The sequence below is a fragment of the Oncorhynchus tshawytscha genome, linkage group LG30, assembly GCF_018296145.1.
Source record: "Oncorhynchus tshawytscha isolate Ot180627B linkage group LG30, Otsh_v2.0, whole genome shotgun sequence".
In the NCBI taxonomy this organism is placed as follows: Eukaryota; Metazoa; Chordata; class Actinopteri; order Salmoniformes; family Salmonidae; genus Oncorhynchus; species Oncorhynchus tshawytscha.
Genome location: NC_056458.1, coordinates 45,494,731 through 45,513,522, shown reverse-complemented (window position 1 = coordinate 45,513,522; position 18,792 = coordinate 45,494,731). Strand labels below are relative to the sequence as shown.

Below are 18,792 nucleotides of genomic sequence, written 5' to 3'. Positions count from 1 at the left end.
TTAAGATCTCAACAACACGGTTCTTCAAAGTGTTTTTAAAAACATTCGATGAGACAAAAAAACAAATAAATAATCAAATAAATAAACAAATAAATAACATAAGAAATAGATAAATAATTGGAATAAATAACTGAACAAATAGCTGTGGATAAAAGATAGACCCACATGATCGCATGGATGCTTTTGCAGAAAATATCTTTAGAAAGAGCATCTTTCCAGAGCGACTTCACATCACTGGTCATTGAGCAAGAGGTCTGGACATAATAAATAGTGGAATAAGGAAGAGAGGAAAAAGTACATGATAATCAAACATCTGTCCCTTGTTTTTTTTTTGCCTCAGTGTGTGATTACAGGTCAGGAATGTCAGGGCCATGTTCGGTAACAAAATGTTCTCGATCGTTTCAGATATAAATACCACAAATAGGGCCGACGTGATTCCTTATTCTACATCTCAGAGATCCATGTTTGTTCTACATAGCATACTTCTATCTGAATGTGCCCCAAGTCAGAATAGGGGCAGGGACAGATGCACCCTGGGACCTGTAGTCCTATAATGGCAGGGGGAGGGACAGATGCACCCTGGGACCTGTAGTCCTGTAGTGGCAGGGGCAGGGACAGATGCACCCTGGGACCTGTAGCCATGTAGTGGCAGGGGCAGGGACAGATGCACCCTGGGACCTGTAGTCCTGTAATGGCAGGGGCAGGGACAGATGCACCCTGGGACCTGTAGTCCTGTAGTGGCAGGGGCAGGGACAGATGCACCCTGGGACCTGTAGTCCTGTAATAGCAGGTGCAGGGACTGATGCACCCTGGGACCTGTAGTCCTGTGGTGGCAGGGGCAGGGACAGATGCACCCTGGGACCTGTAGTCCTGTAGTGGCAGGGGCAGGGACAGATGCACCCTGGGACCTGTAGTCCTGTAGTCGCAGGCAGCTCTCTGGTACAAGCAGCAGTCTTCCTCCTTTCTGTTGCATCATCATGCGAAGTCACCATCAAATAACAAGCCTCTTCCAAAAAAAATCACATAGAATATACAGTGCATAGTTTACAAGCCAGAACTTACAGTTTAGAATCATCTATACATCCTGATATATCAGTTCCCTTCTGCATGCTAAATCATCAGCCATCTTTTCTTTTGTTCTTTATCGCATCTGTTTTGATCTCTCTGGTTCCTAAGCATAAGTGTCTTTGGGGAAATTACGTCATGACATTGGAGGAAGAATTTCCCAGTGCTGTTTGATTTGATTTGATTTCTTTCACTTGTATCTCTTCTTTTCATCTTCTTTGACAAACTCCGTGGAAGTGTCCCAATGCTGGAACATTTTTTTTTTTTTTGGGGGGTTTACTTTTGCTATGCAGAAACATATAGAGAAAGTGCTTACAGAATAGTTCTTTATCAATTATTTTCTAAAAGCATGATCTGAAAAATGTTATTTTAAATTGTGCCTGTGTGAAGACAAATGGATATTTCAGATCCAGGCTCTGGTTAACGCTGGTATTCAGAGATGGAGACTGAGGATGGTAGAAAAAACAGAGAAGGTCTGACCCTGTGTTTGGACCAATCAGGGACGCATAACATGATTTATCTCCCTCCCCCTCTCTCTCCCTCAATCTCTCCTGCTGTTCTCCCCCATCTATCTCTCTCTCTCTCCCCCCCCAACTCCCCCTCTCTCTGTCTCTCTCTCATCAGAAGCCGGGGCTTTCATAGCTGCTGCGACTGTAGTTGCTGTGGCTCCTGGGGCTGCGTGAGCGGCTGTGGCTCCTGGGGCTGCGTGAGCGGCTGTGGCTCCTGGTGTGGCTGTGACTGCAGCTGTAGCTGCGGCTGCGACTCCTCCCTGAATGGGAGGGGCTTGACATGGAACTGGAGGAGGAAGGGCTGGGGCGGTAGTACGGGATAGGCCGCTTCCGAGCGCTGAGGAGAGGAGAGGGTAGGAGATTAGACAGTACATAAAGCTCTTGTAGGAGTTAGTTAGTGTGAGGAGGACCAGCACATTGACAGCTGACCAGAGAGCGTGTTTTCTTGTCTCGGTTACAGTATGGTCCAGTAGGAATGCTTTACGTTTTGCAACATAATCCATTTTTGAAATACTCTCAGAATTTAAATATCAAATGTATTTAAAAAAATATATGTATAAATAATCCATGTACTGTACCACGTCAAATCTATAACATGTTTGAATCTTCATAAAAGTTTAAAAAAAATAAGGCACTTGGTCAGCTGTCATCAAAAGCAGACCAGAGAAATAGGCATACTGTAGTTATCGTTGTATTTATTACTATAGTTATTGCAGTGGTTGTTACTGTAGTTATTATTGTATTTATTACTGTGGTTGTTACTGTAGTTATTATTGTATTTATTACTGTGGTTGTTTCTGTAGTTATTATTGTGTTTATTACTGTGGTTGTTACTGTAGTTATTATTGTATTTATTACTGTGGTTGTTACTGTAGTTATTATTGTATTTATTACTGTGGTTGTTACTATGGTTATTAGGTGGTACAGTCAGATTGAGAGGTGCTGAAAGAGAGCAGATGCATATGTTAGTTAGTAGGCATCCGCACACACACACACACACACACACACACACACACACACACACACACACACACACACACACACACACACACACACACACACACACACACACACACACACACACACACTTCAATGGGTTAAAAGCGCTGAGATTGCCTTGTTAGTGGACATCCTCAAGGTGCAACCTAAGTGACACTTGCAGAAGTTGAGAGGTATGAGAGGTTGCTGCTGGTAAGTTAAGAGCTGTTAGCCACACAAAAAGGACAGGAAGATTATCTGAAGGTTTAGCCATCAACCACAAATCAGGTGATTTAACGATCTAGGAACGACGTCAGCTCTATCAAGGTGCTTCTGCTACTGAATGAGAATTCACTGGAAACATCTCAAAATAATGTCTGTCGATCCACAATTTGGGACAACGGCCAAGTTCAAGGAAGTCATTACTGACCAAGATGAAGGCCTTGATAGCACCTTCATCAAAAACACCTGTGTTATAACATTAGTGGATATCTGACTGTTTCTCTAGTGCTTGTGTGAGTTTATTCAAGCGGCTTTACAAAAAGAAAAGAGGATAGAAAGAAGGAGAGAGACTCGAGGGAAAGGAGAGGCAGCAGGGTTACTCTTGGGAAGTTTGTTCTGTTGGTTAGCTGCTTCACCAGACTTCAGACAGGAGAACTAGGAGAGTCCTGCTGCACGGCAACTGTTACCACAGTAACCTAGCCTGCAGCTCAGCAGCATTCTGTTGTCTTGGCTTCCGGGGGACTCTTCCTTTGTACCGGATTGACAGAGGAGTGACAGAACCAGCATTTTATCGAAAAGCACTCCACACATATTCTGGGAAATACAATTGAATCATATTATTGCTAATGTGTGCCATCGCTCAGCTGTGACAAATCCCATCTGTAATAAAGGTTGTACACTTCTATAATATAAATAAATTTCACCTGAAATAATATAACATTTTCAGTTCCACTTGATTAAGGATAAAACATACACTATGTACATAAAAGAACCCCACATTTACAGTAATTATGAGTATTCACAATCAAATTGTTGAGAAAAACCAAAGAAAAGCTGAGAGGGAGAAACCTTGACAATCTCTCCCATAGATGTCAGTGTTACAATTTTATTCTGCTTTCACTGAAGGAGCGCGGCTAGATACTGTAGATCTTCTGTTACCTGGTGATCCTGCGAGCCTCCATGAAGCTGGGAGAGTCTCGTCTCCTCTTCCTGATGGGAGAGTAGCTCCTGGAACGACGGTGAGCACGGTCAGCGTCAGAGTGGTGAGGACTATCTCTGTCCTTAGCGGAAAAACTGAAAAATACACAGAAATTGTCACGTGTACTGGACAGGCAAAACAAACAACAAAATGTATGAAAAAGTCATGTTTGTGTCAAAATAAAATCACTGGGGAGCTAAACTAAACTACAAAAGTTTCTAGTAGACCTAAAACCAAGAGGTTAATCTGGCCTTCCAGGTAAGTTAACTATTATCCATAGACTAGAAAGTAACCCTTCCTCTTGGTGGTAGGTTAACTATTATCCATAGACTAGTAAGTCTCCTTCCTCATGGTGGTAGGTTAACTATTATCTATAGACTAGTAAGTAACCCTTCCTCCAGCCCAGTCACGGACCAGGATGTCTTGCTCCCAGGCAGACTAAATAACTTTTTTGCCCGCTTTGAGGACAATACAGTGCCACTGACACGGCTTGCAACGAAAACATGCGGTCTCTCCTTCACTGCAGCCGAAGTGAGTAAGACATTTAAGACAATCCCTATACCAGTCTGCTGTTCCCACATGCTTCAAGAGGGCCACCATTGTTCCTGTTCCCAAGAAAGCTAAGGTAACTGAGCTAAACGACTACCGCCCCGTAGCACTCACATCCGTCATCATGAAGTGCTTTGAGAGACTAGTCAAGGACCATATCACCTCCACCCTACCTGACACCCTTGACCCACTCCAATTTGCTTACCGCCCAAATAGGTCCACAGACGATGCAATCTCAACCACACTGCACACTGCCCTAACCCATCTGGACAAGAGGAATACCTATGTGAGAATGCTGTTCATCGACGGTATTCAACACCATAGTACGGCATTCAACACCATAGTACCCTCCAAGCTCGTCATCAAGCTCGAGACCCTGGGTCTCGACCCCGCCCTGTGCAACTGGGTACTGGACTTCCTGACGGGCCGCCCCCAGGTGGTGAGGGTAGGCAACAACATCTCCTCCCCGCTGATCCTCAACACTGGGGCCCCACAAGGGTGCGTTCTGAGCCCTCTCCTGTACTCCCTGTTCACCCACGACTGCGTGGCCATGCACGCCTCCAACTCAATCATCAAGTTTGCGGACGACACAACAGTGGTAGGCTTGATTACCAACAACGACGAGACGGCCTACAGGGAGGAGGTGAGGGCCCTCGGAGTGTGGTGTCAGGAAAATAACCTCACACTCAACGTCAACAAAACTAAGGAGATGATTGTGGACTTCAGGAAACAGCAGAGGGAACACCCCCATCCACATCGATGGAACAGTAGTGGAGAGGGTAGCAAGTTTTAAGTTCCTCGGCATACACATCACAGACAAACTGAATTGGTCCACTCACACAGACAGCATCGTGAGGAAGGCGCAGCAGCGCCTCTTCAACCTCAGGAGGCTGAAGAAATTCGGCTTGTCACCAAAAGCACTCACAAACTTCTACAGATGCACAATCGAGAGCATCCTGGCGGGCTGTATCACCGCCTGGTATGGCAACTGCACCGCCCTCAACCGTAAGGCTCTCCAGAGGGTAGTGAGGTCTGCACAACGCATCACCGGGGCAAACTACCTGCCCTCCAGGACACCTACACCACCCGATGCTACAGGAAGGCCATAAAGATCATCAAGGACATCAACCACCCGAGCCACTGCCTGTTCACCCCGCTGTCATCCAGAAGGCGAGGTCAGTACAGGTGCATCAAAGCTGGGACCGAGAGACTGAAAAACAGCTTCTATCTCAAGGCCATCAGACTGTTAAACAGCCACCACTAACATTGAGTGGCTACTGCCAACACACTGTCAATGACACTGATTCTACTCCAGCCACTTTAATCATGGGAATTGATGGGAAATGATGTAAATATATCACTAGCCACTTTAAACAATGCTACCTTATATAATGTTACTTACCCTACATTGTTCATCTCATATGCATACGTTGATACTGTACTCTATTTCATCGACTGCATCCTTATGTAATACATGTATCACTAGCCACTTTAACTATGCCACTTGGTTTACATACTTATCTCATATGTATATACTGTACTCGATATCATCTACTGTATCTTGCCTATGCTGCTCTGTACCATCACTCATTCATATATCCTTATGTACATATTCTTTATCCCCTTACACTGTGTATAAGACAGTAGTTTTTTTTGGAATTGTTAGTTAGATTACTTGCTTTTTATTACTGCATTGTCGGAACTAGAAGCACAAGCATTTCGCTACACTAGCATTAACATCTGCTAACCATGTGTATGTGACAAATAAAATTTGATTTGATTTGATTTGATTTCCTCTTGGTGGTAGGTTAACTATTATCCATAGACTAGTAAGTCTCCTTCCTCATGGTGGTAGGTTAACTATTATCCATAGACTAGTAAGTAACCCTTCCTCTTGGTGGTAGGTTAACTATTATCCATAGACTAGTAAGTCTCCTTCCTCTTGGTGGTAGGTTAACTATTATCCATAGACTAGTAAGTAACCCTTCCTCTTGGTGGTAGGTTAACTATTATCCATAGACTAGTAAGTCTCCTTCCTCATGGTGGTAGGTTAACTATTATCCATAGACTAGTAAGTAACCCTTCCTCTTGGTGGTAGGTTAACTATTATCGATAGACTAGTAAGTCTCCTTCCTCTTGGTGGTAGGTTAACTATTATCCATAGACTAGTAAGTCTCCTTCCTCTTGGTGGTAGGTTAACTATTATCCATAGACTAGTAAGTAACCCTTCCTCATGGTGGTAGGTTAACTATTATCCATAGACTAGTAAGTCTCCTTCCTCTTGGTGGTAGGTTAACTATTATCCATAGACTAGTAAGTAACCCTTCCTCATGGTGGTACAGGGGTTCTTCCTTCTTCCTCCGCGACCATTTGTGGAAGATGATGGCAGATTGTGGTAAATTGCGTCATTCTGGCAACAATGGCTGCCCCTTAAGTAATGCAGCAAGTCACAACGTTTACAGGAAAAACCATTGTAGGTTAACTCTCAGCCACAGACTAGTAAGTCACCCTTCCTCTTGGTGGTAGGTTAACTCTCAGCCACAGACTAGTAAGTCACCCTTCCTCTTGGTGGTAGGTTAACTCTCAGCCACAGACTAGTAAGTCACCCTTCCTCTTGGTGGTAGGTTAACTCTCAGCCACAGACTAGTAAGTCACCCTTCCTCATGGTGGTAGGTTAACTCTCAGCCACAGACTAGTAAGTCACCCTTCCTCTTGGTGGTAGGTTAACTCTCAGCCACAGACTAGTAAGTCACCCTTCCTCATGGTGGTAGGTTAACTCTCAGCCACAGACTAGTAAGTCACCCTTCCTCTTGGTGGTAGGTTAACTCTCAGCCACAGACTAGTAAGTCACCTGGAATTGTTCTGTCTGGCATGGATGTGGAGGGACTTGGCCTTGCTGGGGGCTCTCTCTCTGGAGGCAGAGCATGATGAGGACCGTCCTGAGCTCCAGGAGCTGCTGCGCTGGCGGACACCGACACCGCCCCGCCCCCGAGACTCACTCTTCTTGGTGCCTGACCCAGACGCATGGTGGTGCCGCCCTGGGGATGCAGACAGCCTCTGGTGATGGGCCTGTCCCCGACCCCCACGGCGGTGACGCTTGGAAGAGTGGGATCTTTTAGTCCTGGAGGTAGATGGGTAACGAGTATCATTTGATTAGTGGTAACAGAGAAAAGATGGCGGTCATGGTGGATAACTTTAGTAGGTTTTACTTATTTGTATTTTTTTAACCTTTATTTTACTAGGCAAGTCATTAAGAACAAATTCTTATTTAACAATATAAGGGACGCATTAGTCACTGATGTGATCTTCCTGTCTGGGTTGACGCCCCCTTGGGTTGTGCCGTGGCGGAGATCTTTGTGGGCTATACTCGGCCTTGTCTCAGGATGGTAAGTTGGTGGTTGAAGATATCCCTCTAGTGGTGTGGGGGCTATGCTTTGGTAAAGTGGGTGGGGTTATATCCTGCCTGTTTGGCCCTGTCCGGGGTGTCATCGGATGGGGCCACAGTGTCTCCTGACCCCTCCTGTCTCAGCCTCCAGTATTTATGCTGCAGTGGTTTATGTGTCGGGCGGCTAGGGTCAGTTTGTTATATCTGGAGTACTTCTCCTGTCTTATCCGGTGTCCTGTGTGAATTTAAGTATGCTCTCTCTAATTCTCTCTTTCTCTCTTTCTTCCTCTCTCTCGGAGGACCTGAGCCCTAGGACCATGCCTCGGGACTACCTGACATGATGACTCCTTGCTGTCCCCAGTCCACCTGGCCGTGCTGCTGCTCCAGTTTCAACTGTTTTGCCTGTGATTATTATTATTTGACCATGCTGGTCATTTATGAATATTTCAACATCTTGGCCATGATCTGTTATAATCTCCACCCGGCACAGCCAGAAGAGGACTGGCCACCCCTCATAGCCTGGTTCCTCTCTAGGTTTCTTCCTAGGTTTTGGCCTTTCTAGGAAGTTTTTCCTAGCCACCGTGCTTCTACACCTGCATTGCTTGCTGTTTGGGGTTTTAGGCTGGGTTTCTGTACAGCACTTTGAGATATCAGCTGATGTACGAAGGGCTATATAAACTAATTTGATTTGATTTGATGTATATATATATGACACACACAGTACATTCGGAAAGTATTCAGAGCCCTTCCCTTTTTCCATGTTTTGTTACATTACATCCTTATTCTAAAATGGATTAAATAACAAAAGGTTCTCATCACTCGACACACAATACCCCATAATGACTTTCACAATACCCCATAATGACATCACAATACCCCATAATGACATCACAATACCCCCATAATGACAAAGCAAAAACAGGCTTTTAGAAATGTTTGCAAATGTATTAAAAATTTTAAAAACATAAATATGACATTTACACATTTACATATTCAGATCCTTGGCTCAGTATTTTGTTGTTGAATCCCCTTTGGCAGCGATTACAGCCTCCAGTCTTCGTGGGTATGACTCTACAAGCTTGGCACAGTTGTATTTGGGGAGTTTCTCCCATTCTTCTTTGCAGATCCTCTAAAGGACATTCAGATACTTGTCCAGAAGCCACTCCTGTGTTGTCTTGGCTGTCTGCTTACGGACATTGTCCTGTTGGAAGGTGAGCTTTTGCTCCAGTCTGAGGTCCTGAGTGCTCTGGAGCAGGTTTTCATCAAGGATCTCTCTGTACTTTGCTCCATTCATCTTTCCCTCAATCCTGACAAGTCTCCCAGTCTCTGTCGCTGAAAAACATCCCCACAGCATGATGCTGCCTCCACCATGCTTCACCGTAGGGATGGTGTCAGGTTTCCTCCAGACGTGACGCTTGGCATTCAGGCCAAAGAGTTCAGTCTTGGTTTCATCCGACCAGAGAATCTTGTTTCTCATGGTCTGAGAGTCCTTTAGGTGCCTTTTGGCAAACTACAGGAGGGCTGTGAAGTGCCTTTTACTGAGGAGTAGCTTCCGTCTGTCCACTCTACCATTGAAAATTTGGTTTTTTATTATTTAACCTTTATTTAAGTCAATTAAGAACAAATTCTTATTTACAATGACGGCCTACACCGGCCAAACCTGGACGACGCTGGGCCAATTGTCCACCGCCCTATGGGACTCCCAATCATGGCCGGTTGTGATACAGCCTGGATTCAAACCAGGGTGTCTGAAGTGATGCCTCTAACACTGAAACACAGTACCTTAGAACGCTGCGCCACTCGGGAGCCCCATAAAGGCCTGGTGGATTGCTGCAGAGATGGTTGTCCTTCTGGAAAGTCCTCCCATCTCCACAGAGGAACTCTGGAGCTCTTTCAGAGTGGCCATCAGGTTCTTGGTCACCTCGCCGACCAAGGCCCTTCTCCCTGATGGCTCAGGTTGGCCGGGCAGCCAGCTCCAGGAAGAGTCTTGGTGGTTCCAAACTTATTCCATTTAAGAATGATGGAGGTCAGTGTGTTCTTGGGAACGTTCAATGCTGCATACAGTTTTTGTTACCCTTCCCCAGATCTGTGCCTCATCACAATCCTGTCTCGGATCTCTACGGACAATTCATTCGACCTCATGGCTTTGTTTTTGCTCTGACACGCACTGTCAACTGTGGGACCTTATATAGACAGGTGTGTTGCCTTTCCAAATCATGTCCAATCAATTGAATTTACCACAGGTGGACACCAATCAATTTGTAGAAACATCTCAAGGATGATCAATGGAAACAAGATGAGCTCAATTTCAGGTCTCAAAGCAAAAGGTCTGAATACTTATGTAAAGATGGTATTTCTATTTTTTATTTGTAATAAATTTGCACAAAATAACAAACTGTTTTCGCTTTGTCATCATGCAGTATTGTGTGTAGATTTATGACTTTAAAAAAAATCAATTTTAGAAAAAAAGGTGGAAAAAGGGAAGGGGTCTGAATAGTTTGAGTGGACTGTTGATATATTATTTAATTTTTGATTATATTTGTGTTATTCTTGCTGCAGCACTCTCAGCACCCCTACTTCCCACATCTATGTTTGTTATGGTCTGTGGAGTGCATTTTCCTTGCTTGGTTTAGGTCCATTTGTAGAATTTATGTCAAGGTGTATGAAAGCTGTTCTGGCAGCTTGTGGTTGCCAAGCATCCTTTTAAGACATTTATGTTGGTGTTTCCTTTATTTTGGCAGTTACCTTGTAGGTGCTTGTGATACAATGTTATCCACAGTAATTTATTTGAAACTCTGTTTTTTTTAAATTATGCTCTTTCGTGTATTTAGAACATTGTGGTTGGATAAAAAAATAAAAAAAAGATTTTTTTTGCCTATTGGGCTTGGGAGCAGCCCCTGACTCAAACAATTGACCAGTCACATTTATTCATCATTCAATTTTTTTGGTGGGGATTTTTATGAATCGGTTACACCAATCAGTGCACTACCGGTCATGTAATATTTTTTTGGTAAAAGTAACTTTTTTTGACTGCTTATTGGGCTTCCATGGGCCGGTGCTCAGGGGTTTAAACTCCAGTAATTCCCTGCATTAATCTGGCCCTGTCAATGGTAAAGGTTATGTCAGTATGACCGGTCCAATCTCTCTGCTTACTTCTTCTGGTGAGAGCTCTTTTCTCTGTGAGGATGCAGGTTATGTTGAGAGTGGGCGGAGTCACTGCTGTGAGTCGGCGAATGGGAGCGCTTCCCCTGGACTCTGTGACCTCTGTGACCTCCCCATCTCCCTGACGACCCCAGGTCCGTAGTCTGCCTGTCCTCCCCATGTAGGGCCTCTCCAGCCTGGGCAGCAGTACTTCCTGGGGCCCTGTAGAGGGCAGTGTGGGCCTTGTTCTCTCCTCCTCTCAGTTGTGGCAGTATCATGGTCGACTGGGCTCCCGGAGAAACAGCAGTCAGCATTCTCAGCTTCTGTAGAGAGATGATAACCAACAAACGGAAAAAAAAAAAAGAACGAAAGACAAAACAGAAGAAAGGGGAAGAAATGGCCTTAGAGTTTGTCACAGTGGAGGGTTTGAGTGCTACGGTGTACTTGCCAAAAGAGGGTCAACATCTAAAAGAAAAGATCTAGGTTTTTTTCTTGATATGGCTTATAGACAGTCCTCTATGGTACAACGCATGCAATACTTTGGCATGCAAAACCATAATGAGACGAAGAAATCATAATCCCAATAAGAAACAACAAAAAAAAACTAGAAGAGGGAGAGGAAGAATGGTAAATAATATCAAATGAAAAAATAAAGTTAAAGAGCAGAGAGGAGAACAGAGAAGAAAAGAGAAAGGAGAGTAGAGAGCTAAAGTAGAGAGAGTTACAGTAGAGAGTAAAGAGAGCTAAAGTAGAGAGAGTTACAGTAGAGAGAGTTACAGTAGAGAGTAAAGAGAGCTAAAGTAGAGAGAGTTACAGTAGAGAGAGTTACAGTAGAGAGTAAAGAGAGCTAAAGTAGAGAGAGTAGAGAGTTACAGTAGATATAGTAGAGAGAGTTACAGTAGAGAGAGTAGAGAGAGTTACAATAGAGAGAGTTACAGTAGAGAAAGTTACAGTAGAGAGAGTTACAGTAGAGAGAGTTACAGTAGAGAGTAAAGAGAGCTAAAGTAGAGAGAGTAGAGAGTTACAGTAGATATAGTAGAGAGAGTTACAGTAGAGAGAGTAGAGAGAGTTACAATAGAGAGAGTTACAGTAGAGAAAGTTACAGTAGAGAGTTACAGTAGAGAGTAAAGAGAGCTAAAGTAGAGAGAGTAGAGAGTTACAGTAGATATAGTAGAGAGAGTTACAGTAGAGAGAGTAGAGAGAGTTACAATAGAGAGAGTTACAGTAGAGATAGTAGAGAGAATTACAGTAGAGATAGTAGAGAGTAACAGTAGAGAGAGTAGAGAGTTACAGTAGATAGAGTAGAGAGAGTTACAGTAGAGAGAGTAGAGAGAGTTACAGTAGATAGAGTAGAGAGAGTTACAGTAGAGATAGTAGAGAGAGTAACAGTAGAGAGAGTAGAGAGTTACAGTAGATAAAGTAGAGAGAGTTACAGTAGAGAGAGTAGAGAGAGTTACAGTAGAGAGAGAAAAGAGAGTTAAAGTAGAGAGAGTAGAGAGAGTTACAGTAGAGAGAGTAGAGAGAGTTAAAGTAGAGAGAGTAGAGAGAGTTACAGTAGAGATAGTAGAGAGAGTTACAGTTTAGAGAGTAGAGTTACAATAGAGAGAGTAGAGTTACAGTACAGAGAGTAGAGTTACAGTAGAGAGTTACAGTAGAGAGAGTAGAGTTACAGTAGAGAGAGTTACAGTAGAGAGAGTAGAAAGTTACAGTAGAGAGTTACAGTAGAGAGTTACAGTAGAGATAGTAGAGAGAGTAACAGTAGAGAGAGTAGAGAGTTACAGTAGAGAGTTACAGTAGAGATAGTAGAGAGAGTAACAGTAGAGAGAGTAGAGAGAGTTACAGTTTAGAGAGTAGAGTTACAATAGAGAGAGAGTAGAGTTACAGTACAGAGAGTAGAGTTACAGTAGAGAGAGTTACAGTAGAGAGAGTAGAAAGTTACACTAGGGAGTTACAGTAGAGAGTTACAGTAGAGAGTTACAGTAGAGAGTTACAGTTTAGAGAGTAGAGTTACAATAGAGAGAGTTACAGTAGAGAGAGTAGAGTTACAGTAGAGAGAGTTACAGTAGAGAGAGTAGAAAGTTACAGTAGAGAGTTACAGTAGAGAGTTACAGTAGAGAGAGTTACAGTAGAGAGTTACAGTAGAGAGAGTAGAGAGTTACAGTAGAGAGAGTAGAGAGTTTACAGTAGAGAGAGTAGAGAGTTTACAGTAGAGAGAGTAGAGAGTTACAGTAGAGAGAGTAGAGTTACAGTAGAGAGAGTAGAGTTACAGTAGAGAGAGTAGAGTTACAGTAGAGAGAGTAGAGTTACAGTAGAGAGAGTAGATAGTTACAGTAGAGAGAGTAGAGAGAGTAGAGTTACAGTAGAGAGAGTAGAGAGTTACAGTAGAGAGAGTTACAGTAGAGAGAGTAGAGAGAGTAGAGAGTAGAGTTACAGTAGAGAGAGTAGAGAGTTACAGTAGAGAGAGTTACAGTAGAGAGAGCTACAGTAGAGAGTTACAGTAGAGAGAGTTATAGTAGAGAGAGTTACAGTAGAGAGAGTATAGAGTTACAGTAGAGAGAGTTACAGTAGAGAGTTACAGTAGAGAGAGTTACAGTAGAGAGAGTAGAGTTGCAGTAGAGAGAGTAGATAGTTACAGTAGAGAGAGTAGAGCGAGTAGAGAGTTACAGTAGAGAGTAGAGAGTTACAGTAGAGAGAGTTACAGTAGAGAGAGTTACAGTAGAGAGCTACAGTAGAGAGAGCTACAGTAGAGAGAGCTACATTAGAGAGAGTTACAGTAGAAAGAGTTACAGTAGAGCGAGTAGAGAGTTACAGTAGAGAGAGTTACAGTAGAGAGTTACAGTAGAGAGAGTTACAGTAGAGAGAGTAGAGTTACAGTAGAGAGAGTAGATAGTTACAGTAGAGAGAGTAGAGAGAGTAGAGAGTTACAGTAGAGAGAGTTACAGTGGAGAGGGCTACAGTAGCGAGTTACAGTACAGTGAGTTACAGTAGAGAGTTACAGTAGAGAGAGTTACAGTAGAGAGAGTTACAGTAGAGAGTAGAGAGTTACAGTAGAGAGTAGAGAGTTACAGTAGAGAGACTTACAGTAGAGAGTAGAGTTACAGTAGAGAGAGTTACAGTAGAGAGTAGAGAGTTACAGTAGAGAAAGTTACAGTAGAGAGAGTTACAGTAGAGAGAGTTACAGTAGAGCGATAGTTACAGTAGAGAGAGTGACAGTAGAGAGTAGAGAGTTACAGTAGAGAGAGTTACAGTAGAGAGAGTTACAGTAGAGAAAGTTACAGTAGAGAGTAGAGAGTTACAGTAGAGAGAGTTACAGTAGAGAGAGTTACAGTAGAGAGAGTTACAGTAGAGAGTAGAGAGTTACAGTAGAGAAAGTTACAGTAGAGCGAGTTACAGTAGAGAGAGTTACAGTAGAGAGAGTTACAGTAGAGAGAGACAGTAGAGAGTAGAGTTACAGTAGAAAAGTTACAGTAGAGAGAGTTACAGTAGAGAGTTACAGTAGAGAGTAGAGAGTTACAGTAGAGAGAGTTACAGTAGAGAGTTACAGTAGAGAAAGTTACAGTAGAGAGTAGAGAGTTATAGTAGAGAAAGTTACAGTAGAGAGTTACAGTAGAGAGAGTAGAGAGCTACAGATTTGTAGAATAGAAAAGATGACTTCTTGCAGTTTTAGTAACAGTTAAAAAACTAATATGAAACAAAACAAATAAAAAAAAGAGTAGACAACTTGACGGAACATCACAGAAATGGAAGGAACAAAATAAATTATTCACAATTATAGCCAAGTCAAATCAGAAAAACAAATCGTCTTCTACTCAATAGATTTCTTTTTGTGGAGTTTTTTTCCCTGGAGTAGACAATTGCTGAGATGTGAACAGCGACCCATTTCCTTTTTTTCTGTTTTTTTAATCGTTACTGTTGTTTAACCTTTTGGTTAACATCCTCTTGGTTAACATCCACTTACCAATAAAGTGGCATTCCCTCCTTTAGTAGGTAAGGTATGAAGAAAAGGGAAAAGTGGGCAACATAAGTGCATCATTAGATTTCACAAAATGCAAGAGAAAAAGACACAAACCCTTCCCTGGCAGAGTGAGGCATGAGACAAACCTTCCCTGGCAGAGTGAGGCATGAGACAAACCCTTCCCTGGCAGAGTGAGGCATGAGACAAACCCTTCCCTGGCAGAGTGAGGCATGAGACAAAACCTTCCCTGGCAGAGTGAGGCATGAGACAAAACCTGCCCTGGCAGAGTGAGGCATGAGACAAACCCTTCCCTGGCAGAGTGAGGCATGAGACAAAACTTTCCCTGGCAGAGTGAGGCATGAGACAAAACCTTCCCTGGCAGAGTGAGGCATGAGACAAACCCTTCCCTGGCAGAGTGAGGCATGAGACAAAACCTTCCCTGGCAGAGTGAGGCATGAGACAAACCCTTCCCTGGCAGAGTGAGGCATGAGACAACCCCTTCCCTGGCAGAGTGAGGCATGAGACAAAACCTTCCCTGGCAGAGTGAGGCATGAGACAAAACCTTCCCTGGCAGAGTGAGGCATGAGACAAACCTTCCCTGGCAGAGTGAGGCATGAGACAAACCCTTCCCTGGCAGAGTGAGGTATGAGACAAACCCTTCCCTGGCAGAGTGAGGTATGAGACAAACCCTTCCCTGGCAGAGTGAGGTATGAGACAAACCCTTCCCTGGCAGAGTGAGGCATGAGACAAACCCTTCCCTGGCAGAGTGAGGCATGAGACAAAACCTTCCCTGGCAGAGTGAGGCATGAGACAAACCTTCCCTGGCAGAGTGAGGCATGAGACAAACCCTTCCCTGGCAGAGTGAGGTATGAGACAAACCCTTCCCTGGCAGAGTGAGGTATGAGACAAACCCTTCCCTGGCAGAGTGAGGCATGAGACAAACCCTTCCCTGGCAGAGTGAGGCATGAGACAAACCCTTCCCTGGCAGAGTGAGGTATGAGACAAACCCTTCCCTGGCAGAGTGAGGTATGAGACAAACCCTTCCCTGGCAGAGTGAGGTATGAGACAAACCCTTCCCTGGCAGAGTGAGGCATGAGACAAACCCTTCCCTGGCAGAGTGAGGCATGAGACAAAACCTTCCCTGGCAGAGTGAGGCATGAGACAAAACCTTCCCTGGCAGAGTGAGGCATGAGACAAAACCTTCCCTGGCAGAGTGAGGCATGAGACAAACCCTTCCCTGGCAGAGTGAGGCATGAGACAAAACCTTCCCTGGCAGAGTGAGGCATGAGACAAAACCTGCCCTGGCAGAGTGAGGCATGAGACAAACCCTTCCCTGGCAGAGTGAGGCATGAGACAAAACTTTCCCTGGCAGAGTGAGGCATGAGACAAAACCTTCCCTGGCAGAGTGAGGCATGAGACAAACCCTTCCCTGGCAGAGTGAGGCATGAGACAACCCCTTCCCTGGCAGAGTGAGGCATGAGACAAAACCTTCCCTGGCAGAGTGAGGCATGAGACAAAACCTTCCCTGGCAGAGTGAGGCATGAGACAAACCTTCCCTGGCAGAGTGAGGCATGAGACAAACCCTTCCCTGGCAGAGTGAGGTATGAGACAAACCCTTCCCTGGCAGAGTGAGGTATGAGACAAACCCTTCCCTGGCAGAGTGAGGTATGAGACAAACCCTTCCCTGGCAGAGTGAGGCATGAGACAAACCCTTCCCTGGCAGAGTGAGGCATGAGACAAAACCTTCCCTGGCAGAGTGAGGCATGAGACAAACCTTCCCTGGCAGAGTGAGGCATGAGACAAACCCTTCCCTGGCAGAGTGAGGTATGAGACAAACCCTTCCCTGGCAGAGTGAGGTATGAGACAAACCCTTCCCTGGCAGAGTGAGGCATGAGACAAACCCTTCCCTGGCAGAGTGAGGCATGAGACAAACCCTTCCCTGGCAGAGTGAGGTATGAGACAAACCCTTCCCTGGCAGAGTGAGGTATGAGACAAACCCTTCCCTGGCAGAGTGAGGTATGAGACAAACCCTTCCCTGGCAGAGTGAGGCATGAGACAAACCCTTCCCTGGCAGAGTGAGGCATGAGACAAAACCTTCCCTGGCAGAGTGAGGCATGAGACAAAACCTTCCCTGGCAGAGTGAGGCATGAGACAAAACCTTCCCTGGCAGAGTGAGGCATGAGACAAACCCTTCCCTGGCAGAGTGAGGCATGAGACAAAACCTTCCCTGGCAGAGTGAGGCATGAGACAAAACCTTCCCTGGCAGAGTGAGGCATGAGACAAAACCTTCCCTGGCAGAGTGAGGCATGAGACAAAACCTTCCCTGGCAGAGTGAGGCATGAGACAAACCCTTCCCTGGCAGAGTGAGGCATGAGACAAAACCTTCCCTGGCAGAGTGAGGTATGAGACAAACCCTTCCCTGGCAGAGTGAGGCATGAGACAAAACCTTCCCTGGCAGAGTGAGGCATGAGACAAAACCTTCCCTGGCAGAGTGAGGCATGAGACAAAACCTTCCCTGGCAGAGTGAGGCATGAGACAAACCCTTCCCTGGCAGAGTGAGGCATGAGACAAACCCTTCCCTGGCAGAGTGAGGCATGAGACAAACCCTTCCCTGGCAGAGTGAGGCATGAGACAAAACCTTCCCTGGCAGAGTGAGGCATGAGACAAACCCTTCCCTGGCAGAGTGAGGCATGAGACAAACCCTTCCCTGGCAGAGTGAGGCATGAGACAAAACCTTCCCTGGCAGAGTGAGGCATGAGACAAACCCTTCCCTGGCAGAGTGAGGCATGAGACAAACCCTTCCCTGGCAGAGTGAGGCATGAGACAAAACCTTCCCTGGCAGAGTGAGGCATGAGACAAACCCTTCCCTGGCAGAGTGAGGCATGAGACAAACCCTTCCCTGGCAGAGTGAGGCATGAGACAAACCCTTCCCTGGCAGAGTGAGGCATGAGACAAACCCTTCCCTGGCAGAGTGAGGCATGAGACAAACCCTTCCCTGGCAGAGTGAGGCATGAGACAAACCCTTCCCTGGCAGAGTGAGGCATGAGACAAACCCTTCCCTGGCAGAGTGAGGCATGAGACAAAACCTTCCCTGGCAGAGTGAGGCATGAGACAAACCCTTCCCTGGCAGAGTGAGGCATGAGACAAACCCTTCCCTGGCAGAGTGAGGCATGAGACAAACCCTTCCCTGGCAGAGTGAGGCATGAGACAAACCCTTCCCTGGCAGAGTGAGGCATGAGACAAACCCTTCCCTGGCAGAGTGAGGCATGAGACAAACCCTTCCCTGGCAGAGTGAGGCATGAGACAAACCCTTCCCTGGCAGAGTGAGGCATGAGACAAAACCTTCCCTGGCAGAGTGAGGCATGAGACAAACCCTTCCCTGGCAGAGTGAGGCATGAGACAAAACCTTCCCTGGCAGAGTGAGGCATGAGACAAACCCTTCCCTGGCAGAGTGAGGTATGAGACAAACCCTTCCCTGGCAGAGTGAGGCATGAGACAAACCCTTCCCTGGCAGAGTGAGGCATGAGACAATGAAATCAACTGACATTCAATCAAATACAAAAGAGAAAGGAATCAACCACAATGTTCAGGGAACCTCTCACACGGAGAGCAGGTACTGTACATCTCTCAGATCCTGCCCATTCCACTCCACCAGAGGGAAGGGCAGACATTCTGTGTGAATGACCATTGCAATAAGTTCAGGGGTTCCAGAGTGTTAAGTTCAGGGGTTCCAGAGTGATAAGTTCAGGGGTTCCAGAGTGTTAAGTTCAGGGGTTCCAGAGTGTTAAGTTCAGGGGTTCCAGAGTGTTAAGTTCAGGGGTTCCAGAGTGTTAAGTTCAGGGGTTCCAGAGTGATAAGTTCAGGGTTCCATAGTGATAAGTTCAGGGGTTCCAGAGTGTTAAGTTCAGGGGTTCCAGAGTGTTAAGTTCAGGGTTCCAGAGCGTTAAGTTCAGGGGTTCCAGAGAGTTAAGTTCAATATTCCAGAGAGTTAAGTTCAGGGGTTCCAGAG

At 45.2% G+C, this 18,792-nt stretch overlaps 1 protein-coding gene across 1 annotated transcript in view; it reads right to left on the bottom strand.

Annotated features, from left to right (window-relative positions):
• Positions 1 to 1,667: 1,667 nt before the first annotated feature.
• Positions 1,668 to 18,792, bottom strand: part of LOC112236858 (serine/arginine repetitive matrix protein 3-like) — a 46,386-nt gene continuing 29,261 nt past the window's right edge. The window contains exons 6-9 of the mRNA XM_042308986.1: positions 10,841 to 11,151; positions 7,154 to 7,423; positions 3,714 to 3,848; positions 1,668 to 1,911 (exon numbers count right to left, since the gene is read on the bottom strand). Of these exons, the coding sequence (XP_042164920.1) occupies positions 1,686 to 1,911; positions 3,714 to 3,848; positions 7,154 to 7,423; positions 10,841 to 11,142 (933 nt within the window). The 5' untranslated portion in view covers positions 11,143 to 11,151 and the 3' untranslated portion in view covers positions 1,668 to 1,685. The remainder of the gene's footprint in view (positions 1,912 to 3,713; positions 3,849 to 7,153; positions 7,424 to 10,840; positions 11,152 to 18,792) is intronic.